Source organism: Sturnus vulgaris, chromosome 2 (assembly GCF_052056855.1).
Source record: "Sturnus vulgaris isolate bStuVul1 chromosome 2, bStuVul1.hap1, whole genome shotgun sequence".
NCBI lineage: Eukaryota > Metazoa > Chordata > Aves > Passeriformes > Sturnidae > Sturnus > Sturnus vulgaris.
Window position 1 is genome coordinate 63682018 of NC_142244.1, and position 21355 is coordinate 63703372.

Here is a 21355-nt window from a genome sequence, read left to right on the forward strand (position 1 = left end):
GAAATGTATAAATACTGAAAAGTTTTAAACCACCTCAGGACTCACCACCACAAAAAGCCCAAGGTGAAGAAAGACTAACAGCATGCCACTGCATCCACGTGTGGGGACTATCTCCTGCTTTACATCTCTCTTCCTTTCCCCTTACCCAACTGTCAAACAAAATATGTATTATTGACTTCAGCATATGGTCTCCGGTCACTAATCTGATCTTAACAGTGGGTTTTACCTGTACTGATTTATTCTAAGACCAAATATTTATTTTGCCTGTTTCTGACAGTAGTCAATACCCAACAGGTAGGGAATACAAGGAGGAAAGGAAACTTGGCAAATAGAGTATGATAAGTCAAGTGATGTGGTATTCAGTCTCTAGCAGTCTGTACGTTAGTCATTCTTCTGAGCTAAAGTGGCCTCTGGGATACTGTGCTTCATAGTTCCTGACATATAATCTTTAGCTACTTATCTAAGCCTTATATGAAATTCATTCACATTTCCACATTCACATTTTCAGCTTAATTGTCTGTTGTCCATGAAAACATTTCTGTTAGTATGTTTTAACCTGCTGGACAGTATTTCACATGGGATGAACTCATGGTTATTTAAAGACACAAAGAATATATTCCTCTCTTTCCTTCTGTATGGGACACAAAATTACAAGTATTTTTACTGTATTTTCTTAACTTTTTTGACTTTCCACCATCAGAGTGTTGGATCTCAAGAATCTGGAATTTTTGTGCTTCTTGGCACAGGCCCCCTGTAAAACACTGCTCTGGACCTGAAACCTTGGAGAAGGCTTGTAAATATAAATAATGAGTTAGAAATCACAAATGTATAGTGGGTTTGAAGTGTGTATTTTCACTGGGTGATGGGTTTTAAATTTTAGGGTTTTATGGTATAGTGGTGGTTATGGGACAGGATGGAGAATTTTGGGTGGTGTCTTTTTTTTGTTCATCTTCTTCTTCTGCACGGAACTTAGGTAGTAACCTCTGGTTGGTCAGTCTAAAGTCACTCTAAGGGTCGTGGGAATCTATTATTGGGTCAAAAGGATAAATAATATAGGTGTTAAACTTCTATTGGTTTGCTTAGCTTTAAAAGGCCTTGAAGCAGGCTCAGCTGAAGAGCCACTTCTCCTACTTCTAGCAAGGAGTTAGAGGTGCTGTCCTATGTTCTGTATATCTGTGATAAGATATAATAAACATCCAAGCCTGAACATGAGAAACCATCTCAATTGCCTTTCTAATCCTGGCTCTGAGGGACAACAGACGAGCCTGATGACAAACCACTAATTAGTGGTGCAAAGCCCAGCATTCATCCCCACACAGAGTATTACTCTATTAAAACATTCCTTCTGCATAACCTATTGCCAGTTGCTGCTCATTGCCACCATTCTCTGCCACATCAGTAGATATATACTATATTTTTGGAGATGGGATAATGGAAGAACTGATGATATAAGAGTATTGCTAATTTTTATAATATCTTGTTGTTTTCTGCTTGTTCTCAACTGGATTTGTTCCCAATTGTTCTAATACAGTGATTCTCCTTCAGATCTATTAGTCTATAATCACTGAAGTTCACTTGCTGCTTTGTCAGCATCTTCCAGTATCTCCCTTTGATGTGAGGATTTTTTCAAAGATATTAATCCAGAAAAAAAAGTAATCAAACCTCTTTTTAACCTAAGAAATTTCTTTCCTTATAATTCTTTGTTAAAACATCTTGTTGAAACATGGATGGAAATTCAGTTCTTACCTTTATCTGCATGCTGCAATAGACCTGGAAAGTATGGTTTCTCTTTACAAAACACACAATGACTCTCCTCCATCACATTTTATCTCCAATTAATACATGTTCATTTCGTATTTAGTCTTCATCAGTTTTCTTGGTAGAGAAACCTGACTTGCAGATCCTCCCTTAGCCCATCTAAAAAACTTGTGGGCTTCTTTACAGTTTTGGCCTGGTCTAGTGAAAGGTGTTCCTGCCTATAGCAGAGGGGTTAAAAAAAGATGATCCTTGAGATTCCTTCCAACCCAAATTATTCTACAATTCCTCAGTTGTATGATTCCTTTGCACCTTGGGCTAGCTTATTTCATATAAGAATCTGTAGTCCATTAAGTTTATCTTTGAGTTAACTTTGAATTTTTTTCAAGTGTTTTGTGACCACTGTTTACTCCTGGGGATTTATTGCTATTTATTTTATGTTAAGAAAAAGAATTCTACTGATTCCTTCATTTAACATCATCCTTCAATTTAAAATATTACACAGTAGGGTCAACTGAAGTTCTTAGAGAAAACTGATGCAAAGAACAAATTTTACTTTATGGCTATGACTAATCTTAGTGACAAACATTGATAATCCATGTTTCCCCTGGGAGGATTAGAGCTTTTGAGATGCCTGGAAAAGACGAAGCGTAGACCTCCTTTGCACTTATCCTTTTTAAGTGATCAGTAAACTGCTCTAATGATCTTCATATATGGGGATGGAATTTCAATTCCTGAAAAAGTTTATGCTACTAATTGACTAGGTCTGCCTATTTACTCTGTCATAAATACAATATACAACTTTGTATCACAGTATTCCACTCATTTCTGCCAGGAAGTTTTGTAAATATTCAAAATGTCAGTAAACAAAGGGAAATGAGGCATCCTACATAATCATTTTTGGATTTTAGATGTTTGGTATCAGTATATAATGCATATAAATTATATTTTTATTTATCCACTTTTCTCTTGCTCTCCTTCTTAGATTTTTTGGGAGGATTCACTCATTCTCAACTGAATTTTCCTAATTTAGTTCTTACCTTTTTTTATAACTACATATCCAAGGAAAGCTGTAAACTATCTGTTCCTTCAAAATCTAGTCCTTAGCTAAAACATGCAAAAAGTTAGAGGGTATTTAGAGAGCCTGCATCATGGTCATTTTGAATTAGAAACTTGTTGTAGGTCCCTCTAACTGAAATAACCTATTCTATTTCTAACAGAGTCTAACAGATAAAGAAGAGCCTGTCCTTTTTCATAGTTTAGATTTTTTAACAAGTGCTTCCCGTTCCTAACTTCCTAGACTACATATAATTTTCCAAACAATGCATAGATCTTGTAAGTCCTAGCAATATTCTCCAAAAGCTCTCGTGGTTATATTTTCCTCTAACTTCCTGGCAATATTAAATCTCTTGCCTTCAGGACCCATCTCCTAGTTCTCCTATTATGCTGTCAGTTTCTTCAGGAGCAAACTTATGTTTCATACTGTAGAGACATCATGCTAGTGGGCTGCAACTTATCTCCCGAAACCAGACTGAGCTGGGAAAAAAAGGCATCAGCACCAACGATAAACAGAACAAGCTCAACAACAAAATACCCAACCTTACAAATAATAAGTAACAACACTGGAAGGCTAAGATAGCCCACAGTGGCCAGAGAAGGCCTGAAGCTAAGTTGCAAACACTTGGGTTGCAATGGATCTAATGAAGACAGAACTGGCCTTCACACAGGAAGAACCATAACACACTTGGCTTTGGGGTCACTTGCCATGGCTTGTGTAACAGGATGAGGTGAACCAAGAGGACTGTGTGCTGAGTCCCCCCAGCCTTTGTACATAACAAAGCAGTCTCCCACCTAGGTAACAACCTAACCATGCCCACAGAGGAAATTTAAACCTGTCTGCCCATATTTGTGCTTCCAGATTAGTCTTGGTGCCAAGCATATATGGCCAACATTTGCTAGAGAGCTTTAAGTGAAAGTTTTTTTCCCAGTTTAATTAATTATCTTCATGTCACAAGGTGTTTTTATGAAAGATAGGCAATGAAATTGGCTGCCTGATTTGGAATAAATAGTGTGAAAAAGAATTTTGACAAAAATAACACCAGAAAATAGTTTTCATGGGCTACGAACCTCATTTCTGAAATTACAGAAACTTTCTGATTCTGTGGTAGCATGTAAAAAACATTCACAATGGTAATGCCTACACTAGAAGACAAAGAGACACGGGGTGACAGACATATTTTTCTAGAGACTCTGACATAAAAATATAATGTAACACTAGAGTGCTTAATATTCCCATTATAACTTCTTTTCACTAAGTTAAGAAGTTCATATACAAAAGCTGAAGTAAGCATTTTCTTTCCTCATTCATTCCACTTCAGAGGAATCCTTTAATTGGACTGCTCATATATATAGTTTTTGAGAGGGAAAAACAAGTACTATTGTCCAAAAACACATGCTACAAACTAGACAGAAGTTATGCAAAAATATTTGAAATTTAAAGCAAGGCACTTTAATTACTTGGGGATTTTTCATTTGTTTTGTTTTTTAAGAGTGCTCTTAAGGATATTGACATTTTTGCTACAAACTTATCGTGCTTATCTTCAGGAGCTGGAAAAGTCTGCAAATCCTTCTCAAGCTGTTGAAGTTGCCTCTCCATATGCTTGAGGCTCTTCTCCAGGTTTTCCGCTGAGACTAAAATACAGAACATTCATTCTGTTAACACACTAAACAAAAATCATTGTTTTCAAAATGCAAGAATTAAAACCTTACCCAAGTCAATACACTACATTTTTAATTCTGAAATAAAAGCACCCTGCACAAATTACAATGCAAGATGAAGAGGTCACTCTACAATGTTCAACTCTCCTCACTTATGCAGATTCCTTATTCTCACTGGATTTATGCTGTTTGAATGTTGTATTTTCATTTGGTTTTATGTCCTAGGTTTTGCATTGCAATTAACTCTCTGTTTTAAGTAACCTGAGATGTACATAAGCCAGCCTGTGTCTTCTGATTAATCAAAGTACAAGTTTGCAAAGTATTGTAAGAATCACAAAGCTTTTCTCCTTCTCATTCTGTTAAAACAGAAAAATGCAAATATTTTTATGAAAGATCATGAAGAAAATAAGATTCTCAAACACAGAAAATGGGGCTATTAAACACCTATGCATGAAACCTAAACCTCAATTCTCTAGTTTAAAAGCACTAGGTATGGTAAAAAACACAATAGAATTCGTTGGAGCAAAAGTGCTCGTCAAGCATTTGAGAGGGTACAACAGAGCAACACAGAGACTTAGGAAAAAGAAAGGAGTGGAGCTGAAATATCAGGGATTTATAGAAGGATGAAGAAAAAGTGTAAATTTTCTTTGCCAGGAAAAGAGATACAACTTTCGTCCATTTGAAGCAATGTATGTAAAGTTGAGTGCTTGATCTGTAAATAGGTGATTGAAATATGACCAGAATAATCTGAGGATAGTTAGCATGCATTCTATCTTACATCTATATTATTGCCATTGGTTAAAATTTATTTTTGATTATTTACAAAGTCAACATTTATTTAAGTTTGATAGGAGCAACATATAAAGATGTAAAAATGTACTCTGAATTCTAGTCTAATGACTTTTTTTTCAAATTATTTATTTCATTCATAATATACTGTAAATATCTGTAAAGGTATAGTTACCTTGATCTTCATCTCAAAAAAAAAAAAAAAAAAAAAACTCCTTGGAGAAAGACTATGTCCCTATGATGTTACTAGAATCCATAATGGATCTGTAATTTCATTCACCAAATAGTTATGTGAGAGAAAACATAAAATACATAGAATAAACACATCCTTCTCTGATAAAAGCCTGACAGAGTCCCCAAATGACCAGAGTAAAATACTGCATAGCATTCATAGCAGAAAGATTATCACAACTATAAAATGATCCATGGCAATGTGATAAATTGCTTTATAATAACCATTTTAAAAAGCTTCTGGTTACTCAAAAAATAGTTTCCCAAATGTACGTTAGACTTGCACATTTTGACTCAGCAATACGTAAGCCAAAACCATCACCAGTTAGGTCAGTTGGCTTCAGTAGTTTAAAAACTGCTTTGTTTGGGGAGCATAGCTAAAATTAGAAGCATTTTAACTCACTGAAGATGTTAAGAAACACAGAATACAACTTGTGCCCAGTACAGCTACTGATTGGACTCAACACAAAACTGCTTATCTTGCATAAAGAGTTCATAGTATAAATTAATGTGACATATACATATAATACATAATGTCAAAATTATGAGAGCTGGCAAGATATACCGATTTAAAAACAATACACAAGCCCAACCGACCAAAAAAACCCTCTACAGCAATTGCAGGTAGCAACTGAGTAACAGCTACACTCTTTTATCCAGATGAGAAACCCAGTAAAATAACTCATTGCCTAGAGCTGATTAACAGGTTCTATAAAAGAGATTTTCAAGCTCTTGCTTCCAACAAAGCCAGTTTTTCACTCTAGTACTTCAGGGTTTTTTGTCATTGAACATTTACATATTTGATCAAGATTTTTTATATCTCTATTTTGGTCTGAAGAGTTTTTTTCCTTCTGTCATTATCTTAGGTTGTTCTTGAACTTAAGATTTCAGCATGCCATTGATTTCAGCAGAGTATAACTACTAGATATATTTTTCTTTAAGACTATATTTCTGATGATAGCCTCAAATAAAGGCTAGTTCACAATATGCTGCTATTAAGTTTGGTACCATTGTCTTTGCAGCTTTCAATTTAGTGAAAACAGATTTTAAAAAAAATCAAACCTCCAAATATAACCACCTCTTCCAAAAAAAAGAAAAAAAAAATAAAATAATTGCCAACCTTTCCCTGTGTGCCTCCGAAAGACATCGTATAAAATCTGAAGGGACATAGAAGAATGGCAGAAAATGGAAGAAATCTCCTTAACTTTAACCCCTAATCCTGGAAGGATTTAGAAATAAACCCAAGCCAAGCTGAAGTACACAACTCATAAGCTAGTTAAAAACAAAGTCAAACCCTGGGGTTTTGAATGTTAGTCAGCCCACAAAGCCAAGTTATTTGCTGAATACAATGCACGTGTGCCTAAACAATCTCCTTCTTACACCCACTCATAACCCCTAAGCTCTCACAGCCCTCTTCCAGAATGGCTCCTGCTATTTTTCTAATATCACAATTATTCTGGAAGCCTCTTCACCTGCTTCTGTTTTCAAATATTTCTGCACAGTGTTTCAGGTGATGACTCACCAGCCCTTTAATTTTTGCATTACAATTTCTCCAATTATTATAGGAATACTTTATCTGATTAGATTACAATAAAATATCCTTTTTTTCTTGACCAAAGCCCTGATTACAGTATCAAGATGGTTGATCTTGTACTTCATGCTATTGATTTTCTTTTCTTTTATTCTGCTTCCTCAGGATCACTCAGTGACGACAACACAATACCCCTCTCATCTGGCAAATTATCTAACCCTATGTCAGACATGCTCATTGGTACAATACCACTTTTTTTTTTATTTTACCATGCTCCTTTTAAGACAGTATTTAGTTTCTTCTACTTTTAATTCTAATGAATATTCTCCCATTGCACATATCAAGTGATTTACTGAAGTCAACTTAGATTTTATGGGATTGAAAAAAAAGAAAAAAAATAATAACTAAAGTTACCAATAAATTCATTTTTATTTTATTCCGCTCTCATTAACCTCTGTCTGTGTAGGATTATTCTTTCCCCTATAAACCTTCATACCGATAAAGTCAGATAAAGAGACATGAAAGTGCTCAAATCGTTTTTTCAGTTTCTTCAATATTCTATAGTAGCACAATATTACTAAAGCCACAGTAAAACTTGGTAAAGAATGCACTTAGTAAAATTCTAGTTTTATCTCAGTTATCTCAGGATGCAGAATATGAAACTGGTATTTACAGTATGAGAATACATTACTCTGATTTTTTTCTTTCAAAAAATTTCTGTGGACAATTTTCACTCTCCTCTCTACCATCCCCAGATCATTATTCTTGCTTAAAAATAAAACAATAAAACAATAAACAATAAAACAATAAATAAAACAATATTTAGCTAGCTGTGAAGCTATACTTGTTTTACCTTAAATACTAGAAATAATTCTTCAAAGTGAAGCAATACTTGCATGCTCTCTCATTTTTATTGCTGCAACCTTTTTGTTACTTCTTGCATCAGTTGATATTTCCAACATCTTAGGTGTCCACCCTCTATGACAATTTGTTTGGATGTTGCCATCTCCTAATCATGATGCTCTTCTTCTTGCCTACAGGTATTTTGCTTCCCTTGTGCTATTATGGCCCCTTTATTCTGAGAGAGTGACAGTGACAAACTGACCTCTAGCCTGATACAAAAAATTATATAATATTATTTAAAAATTCTGGAAATATACTATTAGTTTGTCCATTTGAAAAATCACACTGGACTAATTGAGTCTAATGAATAATTCTGTAAAATTGCCATCATATCATAAATGTGGCATTTAAAAATAAAGCTAAATGACAAAACATAGCCAAAAAAAGCCCAATAACCAACAAGAAAAAACTCATCCATATTTTCAGGTATATGTGGAGCACTAAGAAAGAAATATTGCAGAGAAAAAGTATAGAGTGTTTCTGTAAACACCAGCAAAGGTCTGAAATATCCATTAACAGTAGCATAATGTCTACTTGGATACACTCAGTGTCACACAGCACTGAAAATACAGTATTTACGCTTTTTTTTTCTCCCAAAACAATTATTTCCCTTGTCTCTACAGCCTTTTTCTGGCTTTCTTGCCTTTATTCTCTCTTTTCTTCTTCATGTGTGTGTGCCTAAGGTGCATACAACACTCTTTTTGAGATCTTTTTTCCCCAAACCTCTGACAATGCCACTGGCTCTTTAGCACTCAAACTTTCCCGTCTGTAGCCAGAGTAAACTTCAGTTGCACAACTGAAAAAAAGCAGCTAAGCAAGATTTTTGTCTCCTATTTTGAATTCAAATATGAACACACTAATGTAGCGTAGTTGGTAAACGACGTGGAAGCATTTTTGCACCCAGTTCACCAGTAATAATATTACTATCATCAGTAGTATCAGGCCTCAGATCTTACAGCAACTATGCCCTACACTACATCCACAGGAACCCTGGCCTGCTGGACTTGTTATAAAGTTCAAGAGCCTCCTGGGAGAAATGCAGTCTGACACCACATCTCGTTATGTAATGTACAGTTTAACTCAGAAATTGTAAATATGGGAAAAGCTGAAAAGAGAAACACCTGAACGGCAATTCACTGATTGTCAGTCATTCATCGCTGAGTTGCTACTGAAAGAAAGAAACAGCTGCTAAGGCAAGCAGGAAAAAATGACCAAGCAACAGGACATGGCACCAGCCCTGAGCACAGGGCTCATGGTCCCTCAGTGCTGCACAGCACACAGTGATATGGTACAGTGGTCGACCACGATCTGTCAAAAGACAAAACCATCTTACAAAAGAAGAAATTAAATTCTGAGGAGGGAGCAGAAAGAAGACCCTTGTATCAGTTGCAGCTTCCCTTGTTGAAGAGTTCTTGAGCCTCAGCACCTGCTTCCTTGGGGACCACAAAGTGCTGAGCTGACTGCAGCATGTTGTATACTTGCAGATAATTTAAGGTATGATGGTTAATAACTAACTGTTTTGAATATGAGAGTGGTTAATAATGATTCAGAATGAACTACTAGAATGGAATGGCAATGAATATCAGTCCAGCAGAGTTAAAAATAAAAGTTTACAAGTGGCCACCTTTATCAGTCTTTTAACCAATATTGTCATTCTAAAATTTAACTCACTGAGGTATATAGGCAGCAAGATACCCCAGACTACATGTAGATTTAAATGCACTTGCAGCACCTTCCTACTCATTAAAATTAAGCTTTCTCAGCTTCAAGGGTCTATACATCTGCACAGTGCATTCAGCTTTTTTTTTAAATTGCCTTTTCAACCATTTTAAGGTTCCTCTTGCAACTGATTTCTGTGTAGTGCATTTGATATTTTTTGTATTTCAGCAGATATCCACATTTTTGCCCTGCAGAGTATAAAACCCTGACAACCTGAAAATAAGAGCCTGTGAATTTGTGGCCCAAGTCAAAACCTAAGCAATGCATAGCATAAAAATATTTAATAGTACTGAGAAATGTGTTTTTAATTTAGAAATTCTCTAATAAGAAAAACACCTTTTCCTTTTGACATACAGAATTTTTATGGCATATATATTACTATTTTTCTCTCATGCTGCCCTAATGTTTTTAAGTTTTATAGGTGGGGGTGTCCCATTTTTCATTAATATAGTTTAAACTTCACATTTTCAATTTGGTTCCTAGCTTTTTTTTGAAGTGAAATTAATTATCTATTAAAAAAAACAAATGAAGTTTCAAAGAAGAGAAAGTGGATATGTTACTTGTAAAACTGTGATAAGTTAATGTCTTTTAAAGCAAGGAAAATCTGCAACTTCATAGTGTTATTAGAATATGAAAGGCTTGATACACTGTTACCTGTAAGGCGTAAATTAGAATCAATCAAGTAAAACAGCAGCCTGCATAAACGTAATATAAATCTTTATAATACCATAAAATAAGAAATTAGCAAATTGTACTGAATTACCAAAATATTACTTGTCTTGAATACTAACAGAAAAGCATGAAAGTCATTATGTTTAAAAGAAAAGGCAGCTTTAATTATATAAATCTTCAGGAACTGTCATATCTGTAAGCTCATTAGTTGCAATGAAACTTCCTCCTGCTGATCTAAGAGCACTTAGAAAACAGGATTTGTTGTACTTCAAAGTAAAAAGGTATCTTTAATTCATGTACTGTAACAGTGAATTAAATCTACTTCGAGTATTACAAAAGTAAAAACTAAAACGTTAGCATACAATGTAAAAAAACCAAAATCACAAATTAAATACCTCAAATACCCTGAAGCAAACTTCAATTGCACTGGTCATGTCCCATACTGTTTACCTCTCAAAGTTATATTTTAAAAAATATTTTTTCCTGCAACAATTAATTTACATACTGTGAATATTCAATCATTTATAAAATACTATAAAATATGTTAGCTGCACCGTTAACTTGGTGCAGTCACTTGCCACTGCTCTTGAAGCCTTATAAGCTATTTTAACAGCTTACTGTATGATCACTGGACAACGTTTAATGGAATGAAAGAAACATGACTGTTTATTCTGAAAAGCATAAAAAGAAAATGAGTTGCTGAACATTGTAATGTTCTAATGTTCACCATTTTGAGTAAGTAATAACTTGAAAGAGAAGTTTTAAGAATGAGCAAGTATAAAACAGAAAAGATACAAGGCATGGTACAAATAGGCTGGCTGATACAACAGTCATGTCAGGGAAGAATTTTTTTAAAAAGCATCCTTTAAGTAACTTGTTTTGAGAAAACTGTAGAAAATTCAACAATTACTTGGAGATGATCAAGCCAAAACTAACAAGTGCACAATGGAACTAACAAGTTCCATTTTTATGTATAAATACGTATGTTCAGCTTCAAGTTTTCTATTAATATCGTTCAAATGGCATTTACACATCTTTCTACCACATTAATTTTGATTCATAATTTAAAGGACACCTGAAAATAATACTTTTATGCCAGATAAAAATGTGAAGCTATTGTATCTGAAGACATGAATATGCATACAGGTAATGAAACCAGCTCAATAAAAACCAGCTTGCAACAAAGGTATAGGAGAATAGAATATTCTCATCCAATTTCATTGATCTATTATTGGAAAGTATTTTTAGAAATTACTTCAGAAAACAAAGTTCAGTAAAACCACAAAGAGAGTTTAATTCCACCACCTGTACAAGGCCCTAACTTTTACCAGGACAAAATCTAGAGAAGATGATTTAAAAACAAGTACTGAAACAAAATACCATCTCTGCGGTTCAGGAAAAATTGAACAATATATTAATATGACACAAAAGCAGAAAAGAGTGATGCTGTCTCTTCACCCAACAACTCTGAGGAGCAAAGTAGCATAGGTGTGAATAGAACCTTTCTACTGGATGACAGGAAAAAACAAAGCTGATGTCCTCCTCTCTCTGCTATCAGCAGCCTGTAACCCTTAGACATAACATTTAGATCCAGTGGTTTTCCAGATTTACTGGAAGTGTAAATTGCCTCCCAGAAATGCAAATCAGGATGGATAATTTCTACTAAACCCTAAATTATAATATCTTAGAATGTAGGAATTCCTCTAAGCCTCAGTACCAAAGTTCTGTTCTACCAAAATAAGTATCTTTTTCTGGAATATGCATATTTGACTATATAAAAGATTTTTGATGACTTCCCCTCTATCACTGTTCCTAATAGCCATAATGATGTAATATTTGCTGTAATAACTGCAATGATTTCCCAGCTCTCTTGGTCAACTTGTTAGATTTCATCAGCATATCAGTAATACATGAGACCATTACAGTGGATGTGATTGAAGACATTCACAGACTTTCTTTTTAACTGACCTTCTGCTAAGCTCAAGCAAAAATAGCCACTTCATTAAAAATTTACTGTACAAAAGTCAGTGCATATTAAATCAACTTGCTTCATAAAAATGTACTTTTGCAGAAGTACTAAAAGGTTTAAAAAAACTCCACGAGTTACAGGTTTTGTGATCGGCAGGGTTTTCCAAAATTCCAGTGCATCAGGAGTCTTTCAAAAACAGAATGGAGTTTTGCAGACAGGGAAACAAGTATAAACAAACATACTGATATGTTAATCTGTTAAAGATATCCTAAGCCTTTGTCTTTTGCATACAGTAAAATTGAAATGCAAAATGCATCTCATAATGTACTGTAGTAAATTCAATATATAAACTTGAAAACATGATCATTGATTTCCATCCTACCTCATACTGAGATCAAAGACTCAACTAGTCATTACCAAATGCCTAGAACAGAACAGAAAGCCTGGGCAAACTGATAATTTTACTGGCTGCTCTTTGAATTTAGAGCTCAGAATTTTTCCAGAAAACAGTCAGCAGTGTCATGTAAGACGACTGTCTACACTGAAAATACTGCCTTTCTAATAAGGATAAAAAAAACTCAACCACAATACAGACAATAACATAATAGTGATGAAAAAAAAAATCGGTGACCAGTTAACACTGAAAAAAATGCCAAACACACCAAATTATTATATAGCAGAAACTGTTTCTATTACCAGTATAAACAGTGAGGTGAAGGGCTTGAAGCATTTGACAGCTATTTAAAAATAACAGAACTTTTCTGGGGTTGTAATACACCAAGTAAGACTGGAAATTTTAAGAACCAGAAAGTGAACTCTACATAAGTGACCACTATCTCAAGTCCTCTATCAGACGCAGGTTTTGCAAAGCTGTAATTTGTGGCAGAGAGACTGACAGATATGAGAGTGACACTCTACAAAGCATTATAGATAAACTGTGATATTTCCCAAAGTGACACAAACTAAAAAAAAATTTAACTGAGCCCATCCAATCACTTTTTCCTGCCTAAGTAGGACAGTGCTAAGGTAGCATCAATTTCTACCTCTAGCCTTTGTTTGTTTAAATTACTTAAACTGATAAAATGTGGAAAAGGCATTTTTAATTAAGAAACTAATTTCAAAAAACTCTGTTGGTGCCTATACAGAGATTTTCCATATTCTATATTGCATGATGAAACTACAATTTTTTCCAGACTTCCAATGTTACTGTTGCATGAAAAAGATACATGTAGGGAAGACAAAACTGTTCCATATTTTGCAAAAGATAAAATAAAATAAAGTGACGCCATGACAGCCTTTCTACACGTCTGAATTAGAAGACAGTGAGTGATACACTTACCCGGTAAAAGATCAAAGACTGGAATTAAGATCAGGTAACAGAAAAGAACTTTTAAAAGAAATCCAGTATGGAAAATGTTTCTAGGCGATATGTTACAAGAAATGTAATGGTAAATCCTGTAGCAAATGTTAGCGGATCAAACAATAAGTATCTTCAAGACCATTCACAGCAGTTAAAACTATTGATCAGTGATATTGACTATTAATATATATTTTTTAACTATTGTAGTAAAAAATAAGCATCACCTTATACACAAGACACTGTAATGTGTAAAAATCAAAACTTTTAACTAGTTACACAAACCTTTACTAGCTTTATCCAAATGCTGAAAATCATCAACAAAATTCAGGACGTCCTGATAGCTTTCTTCACACACTTCTACCAGAAAATGGAGCAACGTTGTTTTCTGGTCTGCCGACTTTGTGTCCTTCAGCTGGGCAGGGAAAGAAAAGTTAATGTAGAAATACAAAGAAAAAACTTATTTCTGGTCATTTTAATAATTAATATATATTAGTAATTATGTTAGAATAGCACATTTTTTTAAAGACAACAATGGGCTGTTTCATTTCCCCCCTTGCTAAAAATCTCTAGAAAGGTCACACTAAGTATTTTTTTCATTCTACCCAATATTTGTGTCCAGTATTCAAAAACAGTACACATATTTCTTTTAAAAATGCAATTATTTTAACAATACAGGAATATTTACAAAACTGTGAATAAGCACATGAAAGTGTACAAAAGAAAAATCTAAGTTAAAACAGCAAAATCTAGCTATACGTAATGCACATATCCAGTGCATTACATGATTTCTTTCTTTATAAATGAAATTAACTCTAGCCTAAAAATACTTACGTAGTGGAAGATACACAACCTCAATGTGCACAAGTTCTTGTTATCAATTCTCAATACAGTAAATAATTCATAGGTATCATTGTTTAAAAGCACTGACTTCAATAATTAATAACAATGTAAACCACAGTTTTCCAAATAAACAGGAAATGGAACACATATATATCAAAACCCAAAAATATATTCTAGGATCCTTACTGTATACAATGTTATAAAATATATTACTTCTGTTGTATTGGGAATCTCAGTGAAAGATGTCTCAATAACACCACAAAAAATTTCTACAATATGACACTGTGGTACATGTAATACACTCTGATACATAACAAAAGTTAGCTATATATATGAACCTTTGTTATAAACATGCATATAAGTTTAATACATCAATATTTAATGAATGATTGAGTATTACCATATCAATACCATATCTCTTTTGAGATTACTCATGGCTGCTCTCTGATGTAGAAGAACTAACACAGTTATTCATTCCATATTTTCATATCTATATACATCAATTCTCTCTCCTATATCTAGTACTCCACGGTTATCTTAAAAATCTTTATAGTCTAGATCTTAATAAATTACTTCTCCAAGATAAATTCTGACTTTTGATCCTGCTCTGCAAATTGCTTATATCAATTACCTTCATATTGTTTTCATAAATATATTTTTGTCTTGTGCATTAAAAATACAGAGAATATAACTAGGACAGATTCTTGCAAAATCATACTTAAATAAATGTACCTAATTGGAGAAAGAACTTTTAGTATCTTATTTCTGAATATGTTTCTCAACAAGTTGTATTTTTACTCAATCACTTCATCTACAATGTATTAACTCTAGGTGAATGACTCATGATTAATGCTTACTTTAGACTAGGGAAAGAATATAACTTATTCTTTATTAATATTTATGTCATAGGCATCACATTGAACATTCAGTGAAAGAATTCTTCTGAAATATGGCAGAATAAGGGTGATTAGTTTCATGAATGTAGAAGTTAACATATTGTGTTTTCTCTTGTGCAAAAAAGAGATAAAGAAACAGAAAGACAAAGAGTATATACAAAGTTTCAAATAATTCCTTCCTTGTAAGAACTACGTGGGCACTCAGAAGATTGTTCAGTAACCTTCCAGAGAGCACAGGAAAAAAATAACAACACTAAATATGGGAAAGGTGATTAGCATTAGAATGGATTATAAATTAACACCCAGAAAAGTATAGACACTTTCTTGTATAGAGTGAAAATTTAAGTAAAATCAGAAGAAGCAGGAAACTGATGAAACTGAGCAACATAAGAAGAGATTCACATAAGGAGTAAATTCATGTCCAAAAGAAAATATAGCTGTATTGAAACATACAAAAATGTGATAGATGCCTTAGACGTGCTCAGACACATCAAAATTACAAAACTGTTATGATCACAGTGATCAGGTCCTTACATAACCTTATTTAGTTTGGGTTTTTTATCATTCCCTCAAAATAGAATCACTTAAAAGTGATTAAAAGCAAACCAGTTTTAAGACGACTATTCATGAATTAGCTATACTGTTCAAACTATCAACTAATGCCAATAACAAGGAAAATAAAACAGCAAGGAAATAACTAACTGCAGGAAAAACTCAAAACCAGAGGATTTAGGTAGCATAATAAAAACAAAAAAAAAGTGAATGTAATACTCAACATGGACATTTCAAAACTCACTTTACATAGCGAGCTGAGATTATATCCAAAGGTCTGTGCATTCCGAGAACCTGCATTCATGTAGTTTCCCATTAGCAATACTAGTTCCAGCAGCTTGCTAAAGCTTTTACTCTTCTTTATCTCTTCACAGGCAGCACTGACAGCCATGATGTCAGGTTTGATGCTGTTCACCTGCTCCTCAAACTGAAGCTTAAAAAGAATAGCACTGAGCCGTGGCCGTAGTCTCTTCACGTTGCTCATCTGATTGAAAAGAAAAATAGAAGATTTCCTTTAAAATTCATGGTACACTTCGGCACTGTACAAATGCATACACTCTGAAATGATTTATTGGTGTGACAGGCTTGAAGAAGCAATATATCTGCTATAACTGATAGCAAATGAATGAATGAATGAGAGACACTTGGGTAAGCAACTGAAATCCCATCTTGTGGTTAATAGGAACTGCCCCCATCCTTTCCAAATAACTAGTATGTGTAAGCAATAAAAGATAAAGTGTCATCATATATCACATCTGTCAACTCATATACCAAATCCTATAAAACTAATCCAAGTTTATGACCCAGTAGTTGCAAAGGAATGATAGTAGTTCACAAATTTTGTATAACTCTGGATGTATCAAAACAAGACAAATCTCATTTTCTGGTGCAAATATTTGAAAGATGACGTCAATAATAGCCTATTATAAACTTGTAGGAAAATAACAGTTTTGAAAAAATCTCAGCTATGAAACACCTAATATAGTATACACTAAAATATACCAATATTCATACCCTCTACACTTCTGTATACTAACCTAATACCGTTCATTAGATGCAGCTGAATGCTCCCAGGAAAACAGCTTCTGTAGATCATATACAAAAGGCTTTTTCTATGGTTTACCAATCATGTATTTTCAACAGAAATTTTGATCTTCTTATATACTAGGTCACTGAATTCTCACTCCAGACATATTTTGCACATTGTTTACTACATCCACACCAGAAACACTAAAAAATTATTCAATGAGCTGCTTATCTTATTTTTTCCTATCCCTGTTTTCTCATCAATTTCATGAATTCCATAAGATCTCCTTCCTCATACTTGCCTTTTTCCTTCTCAAGGCAAGGTTCAAGACAATAATTTCTTTACAATTCCCAGAATCTTAAACTAAGTTTTTACTTTCTTTTTCTGAATAAGGAATATAGTTTTTCCAGCTACCAGTACTTCTTGATGCAAGAAAGAAGCAACAATATTGGCACTTCTCCTACAAAGCAGTAGGCTTCATAAAATAGCCTTAAACTTTTGCCTTTAAATTGGACATCTCCCCCTCCAAACCACAGTGATACCTAAGGTTTCACAGAGCGTTTCTCAACACAGATCTAGTCTACTGATGTGAAAATTCCTCTGACAGTGCAACATTCATAAGTCATATGGCACTGATTATCCCAGGAGACTCAGGGTAAAGGATAATGGTGACACTCCATCCATTTTAAGTGTAGTGCAACTGAAGGCTGTCTCATCCAAACGGTTTGATAGAGAAGCAGAAGAGGATGGAATTTACAATCTATTTTATTGGTTTTACTGTGACAGTAGAAGAAAATAAAATCAAGTAGAGTTAACATTTTATGTCACTAGGCCATTTCAGAAATGCCTTCATAGCTGTGCAGCCACATGATGATGTCTTATTGAAGTAAACACACCATTTGCATTTTAGTTCAGGTAAAAAATCTTGATGTAAAATAAGAAATCATTTCCACTAACTGTACTTAGGTTTTCATTGTAGAGCAAAGCACACAATCAGGATGTCTTTCAGATTAAACTAGGTGGAAAATCAACTGTTTCACTTTAGCCCACTGACTGCCTCCAGCATGGTCGTCAAGTAAAACACTTAAAATGTACACTTTGAACATTATTAACTGAGTACCAACTGTAGGCAGATATTCTGTTCTTATACTATACGAAATAGCGTCCAACAAGTGTGGTAAAATTCTTAGTTAAGAATGGATAAATATGGATAATGGGTCTTGAATTTGAACAGGGCACTTCAAAGCAAAATAGAAACAGAAATACCTGAATTCCACATGAAATTAACACAGTACTCTAACAACTTTATACCTAATTTAAGAATAACTACATAAAGGAATGTTAAGGTAGTGGACAGAGGCAAGTGTCACAAATTCATTCTCCCAGCACTATCAGGAGGAATTACTATTAATTCCTTTTCCTCAATTATCTTACTAAATTTGTATATGCAATACTACCACTTCTCAGCATCTTGAGAACAATATTTTTAATTTTAAATTTATCCTAAAGTTAGCCAAAAAAAATTTCGACTAGACTAGAAAAAAAAAACCCACAACATCCCATTGAAATTATCCAGATTTTTAGTATTTAATACCCTACTCAGGGTGCTAGAGATGATCATTAATATTAAACCATAGAAACTAAAGAAATGCAGAGTAAATTGCATTGATTTTAAATGGTATTGAACCCAAGATGCTACAGAATCAATAGAAGATGTATCATTTATTTACTCTTAGTTTTTCAGACAGGCAGATCCTTGAAACTGATATAATCATGAACTTTCAACCACAAAGATGTGTTGCACAAATATGAGCATGCACATCTGCATAAAAGGTGCAAAGTTTTCATCAGAACCTCTTGAACTATAAGAAATTCAATGTCTGGTATGTAAGTATGTAATTCTTAAGGCTGAATACGGAAATATGTAATCTAAGAAATTAGAAACAGGAACGCATGCCAGAAACACAACAGAAATGCCACCGAGATTGTTATTATTGTTATTACTAGTATTATTTTTGTTGTTGTTGTTGAAAATGCTCTGAAATCCATGTACATGTTGTTGGTATTATTTCTTTACCTGTTATCTAAGTCAATATTTGAAAAGGGAAGAGATGCAGTTCCCATAGTATTATATGGCTTTTTTTGTGACATGTAGTTCACAGTTATATTCAAACTGTAAAATCCATATACCCTACCACAAGAGATGCTAAGAATTTAAGTGTTGCAACGCTGACCATCTTATATTAATACCCTATAATTTTTATAATGAGCATATAAGGACATAAGTTTACTTCAGTTTAGATAGTGGAATTCTGAAAACAAACCATCCAAATAACTAAAACAGGAAGTTGAAGTAGAAACCTATACATGTCAGAGAACTCAGTGTATAGGTAATGAATTGTTCTACTCTTTAAGTAATAGTCCACGAGAAGAGTCTCACAAGCAAGTCAAAACGAGAACTGACTTATGAGTTGAGCTACCAGTAGCAGCTCTCAGAGACCTCACATTGAACAGTAAAGACAGGTTTTTCTCTCAAATACAGTATAAATCACAAGGCAACTACAAGAATGTGCAATCTGATATATGTGTACTCTCACTATCTTTTTCTGTTGATGTCAAGTAAAGGAAAGCATCTCAGAAGTTCCACTGACACTACATTTTGATCACTGAAGGGGTTTCATTCCTGTCACAAGCTCATAGAGAAAAACACTGCAAGCACTTCAGTTTCATATCTTCTTTAAAAGGAGCAACAGTGCTGAGGCTGTCAGACCACCTGAAAGTGTTCTCATCCAAAAAAGTAAAATAACAGTTACAGCCAAGCTGACTAAAGAGAGCAAACTGGAACACCATTCCCCGTGGAAAATGTATGGCTTTCACCACTGTAGCATCAGTGAACTCCTAAGAGTGCCAAGTGGGAATTCCTGACACTTATCTTTAAACCCAGGCACTTGAAAAGCAGGAAAAAAAATCAAATAGGGAAGGACTGATACCTTAACAGATATTTTATCATGTTTAAAGAAGATAAAAGAACATACTGCTCAATTTGAAAAGGACAGCCAACATGCCTAAATCTTAGTGAAAACCAGCAGCATTCTGGAAAGATCAAACATTATTTCACAGTATGGGAAGTCAATTCACAATAAAATTCAGCATTTTTGTTGACATGTTTTTATGGATACGTGGAAATAGTTCACCTGTCTTCACTTTTGAAACACTCTTTTTCCTCAAGGAAATGACATTAAAGTCAAGAACTGCCAACACAAAATTAAAATTACTTAAGAGAAATCAAGTATCGATATAGATGATACAGACGATAGAGATAGATATATAGACACATATATATATATGTATATATGCAAATATTTGAACAAATTACTTTTCAGTCTTATTAGCAGCAATAGAGTGCATGTCCTGTTACTCTGCTTCTCCAGCTGGAATTATAAACAGCTTGAATTTGAACTATTGACTAAGTTTCTTGCAAATCCAGTATTTTCCTAAAGGATATTCAGGTCAGAATACAAGGCAGTGGAAGTGACATGGGGACAACATCTATCAATTAACTCCCAGCTGCACACAAGCAGCCTTCTCTTGTCTTGTGAATGACAGTGAACTGATTCACAGTGCAGAAAATCCCTAGTACTGTTTTGGATTGCATTATGTTCAACAAAGATGGCCCAGCAAGGTCAGTGAGCAGATCTCAGAATTGCCAGTGGGGGCTACAACACAGCTGTCAAAATAAGCTGCGTTTACAGTCTTCATGCTGAAATTCACAGAAAGCTAAGTTCTATGAAAAGAAAGTTGTCTGGGTTTTTTTTTTTGGTCTTATCCAAAAAATACAATTAGATGTACTGACATCTTGATCAGTTTGGAATGCAGACAGCTTTTGTTTTTACAAGTTGAAACTAATCAATGATATTTTCCTAAAAAGAAATCTTCCAACAAGGGGAAGGTCCGAATTTCCCAAATTCTTCTATTTTTAGCAGCCCTAACAGATGTCTGAAAGGCTATTTTCATTAAAAGACACATATGGAGCAGATGCTACTAAACTGAAAAGCTTCCCTCGTGGGAAACCAAGTCAAGAGTTTAAGACAGGTAAAAATCCTCTGTAAAACCTCTAATCCATACAGGTAGCAAAAATAAATTAACACCAGAAGTCAAGGGCAGATGTCATTGAGGAGTTTAAAATCAAATATTATAGTACTAAACCAAATGGAGAAAAGTTTCTACAAGTAAATCAGATGTAACTGCATTCCAGATCGAAAAATCTGGTAAGTCTGACATTAAAATAAATGCCTCATTTCATGGTCCTTACTTAACACAGAAGTGTTTTCCTTATGATGTATAAAGCTTGACATGAATATTAGAGGATTGCTTATATTACTAGCGAAGAAAA

At 34.1% G+C, this 21355-nt stretch overlaps 1 protein-coding gene across 2 annotated transcripts in view; it reads right to left on the reverse strand.

Annotated features, from left to right (window-relative positions):
• DIAPH3 (diaphanous related formin 3) overlaps positions 1-21355 on the reverse strand; it is a 202819-nt gene that overhangs the window by 83854 nt on the left and 97610 nt on the right. For both annotated transcript variants that reach the window (XM_088159730.1, XM_088159729.1), the window contains 3 exons: positions 16180-16419; positions 13930-14059; positions 4321-4446 (listed from right to left, as the gene is read on the reverse strand). In XM_088159730.1, coding sequence (XP_088015856.1) covers positions 4321-4446; positions 13930-14059; positions 16180-16419 — 496 coding nt within the window. The remainder of the gene's footprint in view (positions 1-4320; positions 4447-13929; positions 14060-16179; positions 16420-21355) is intronic.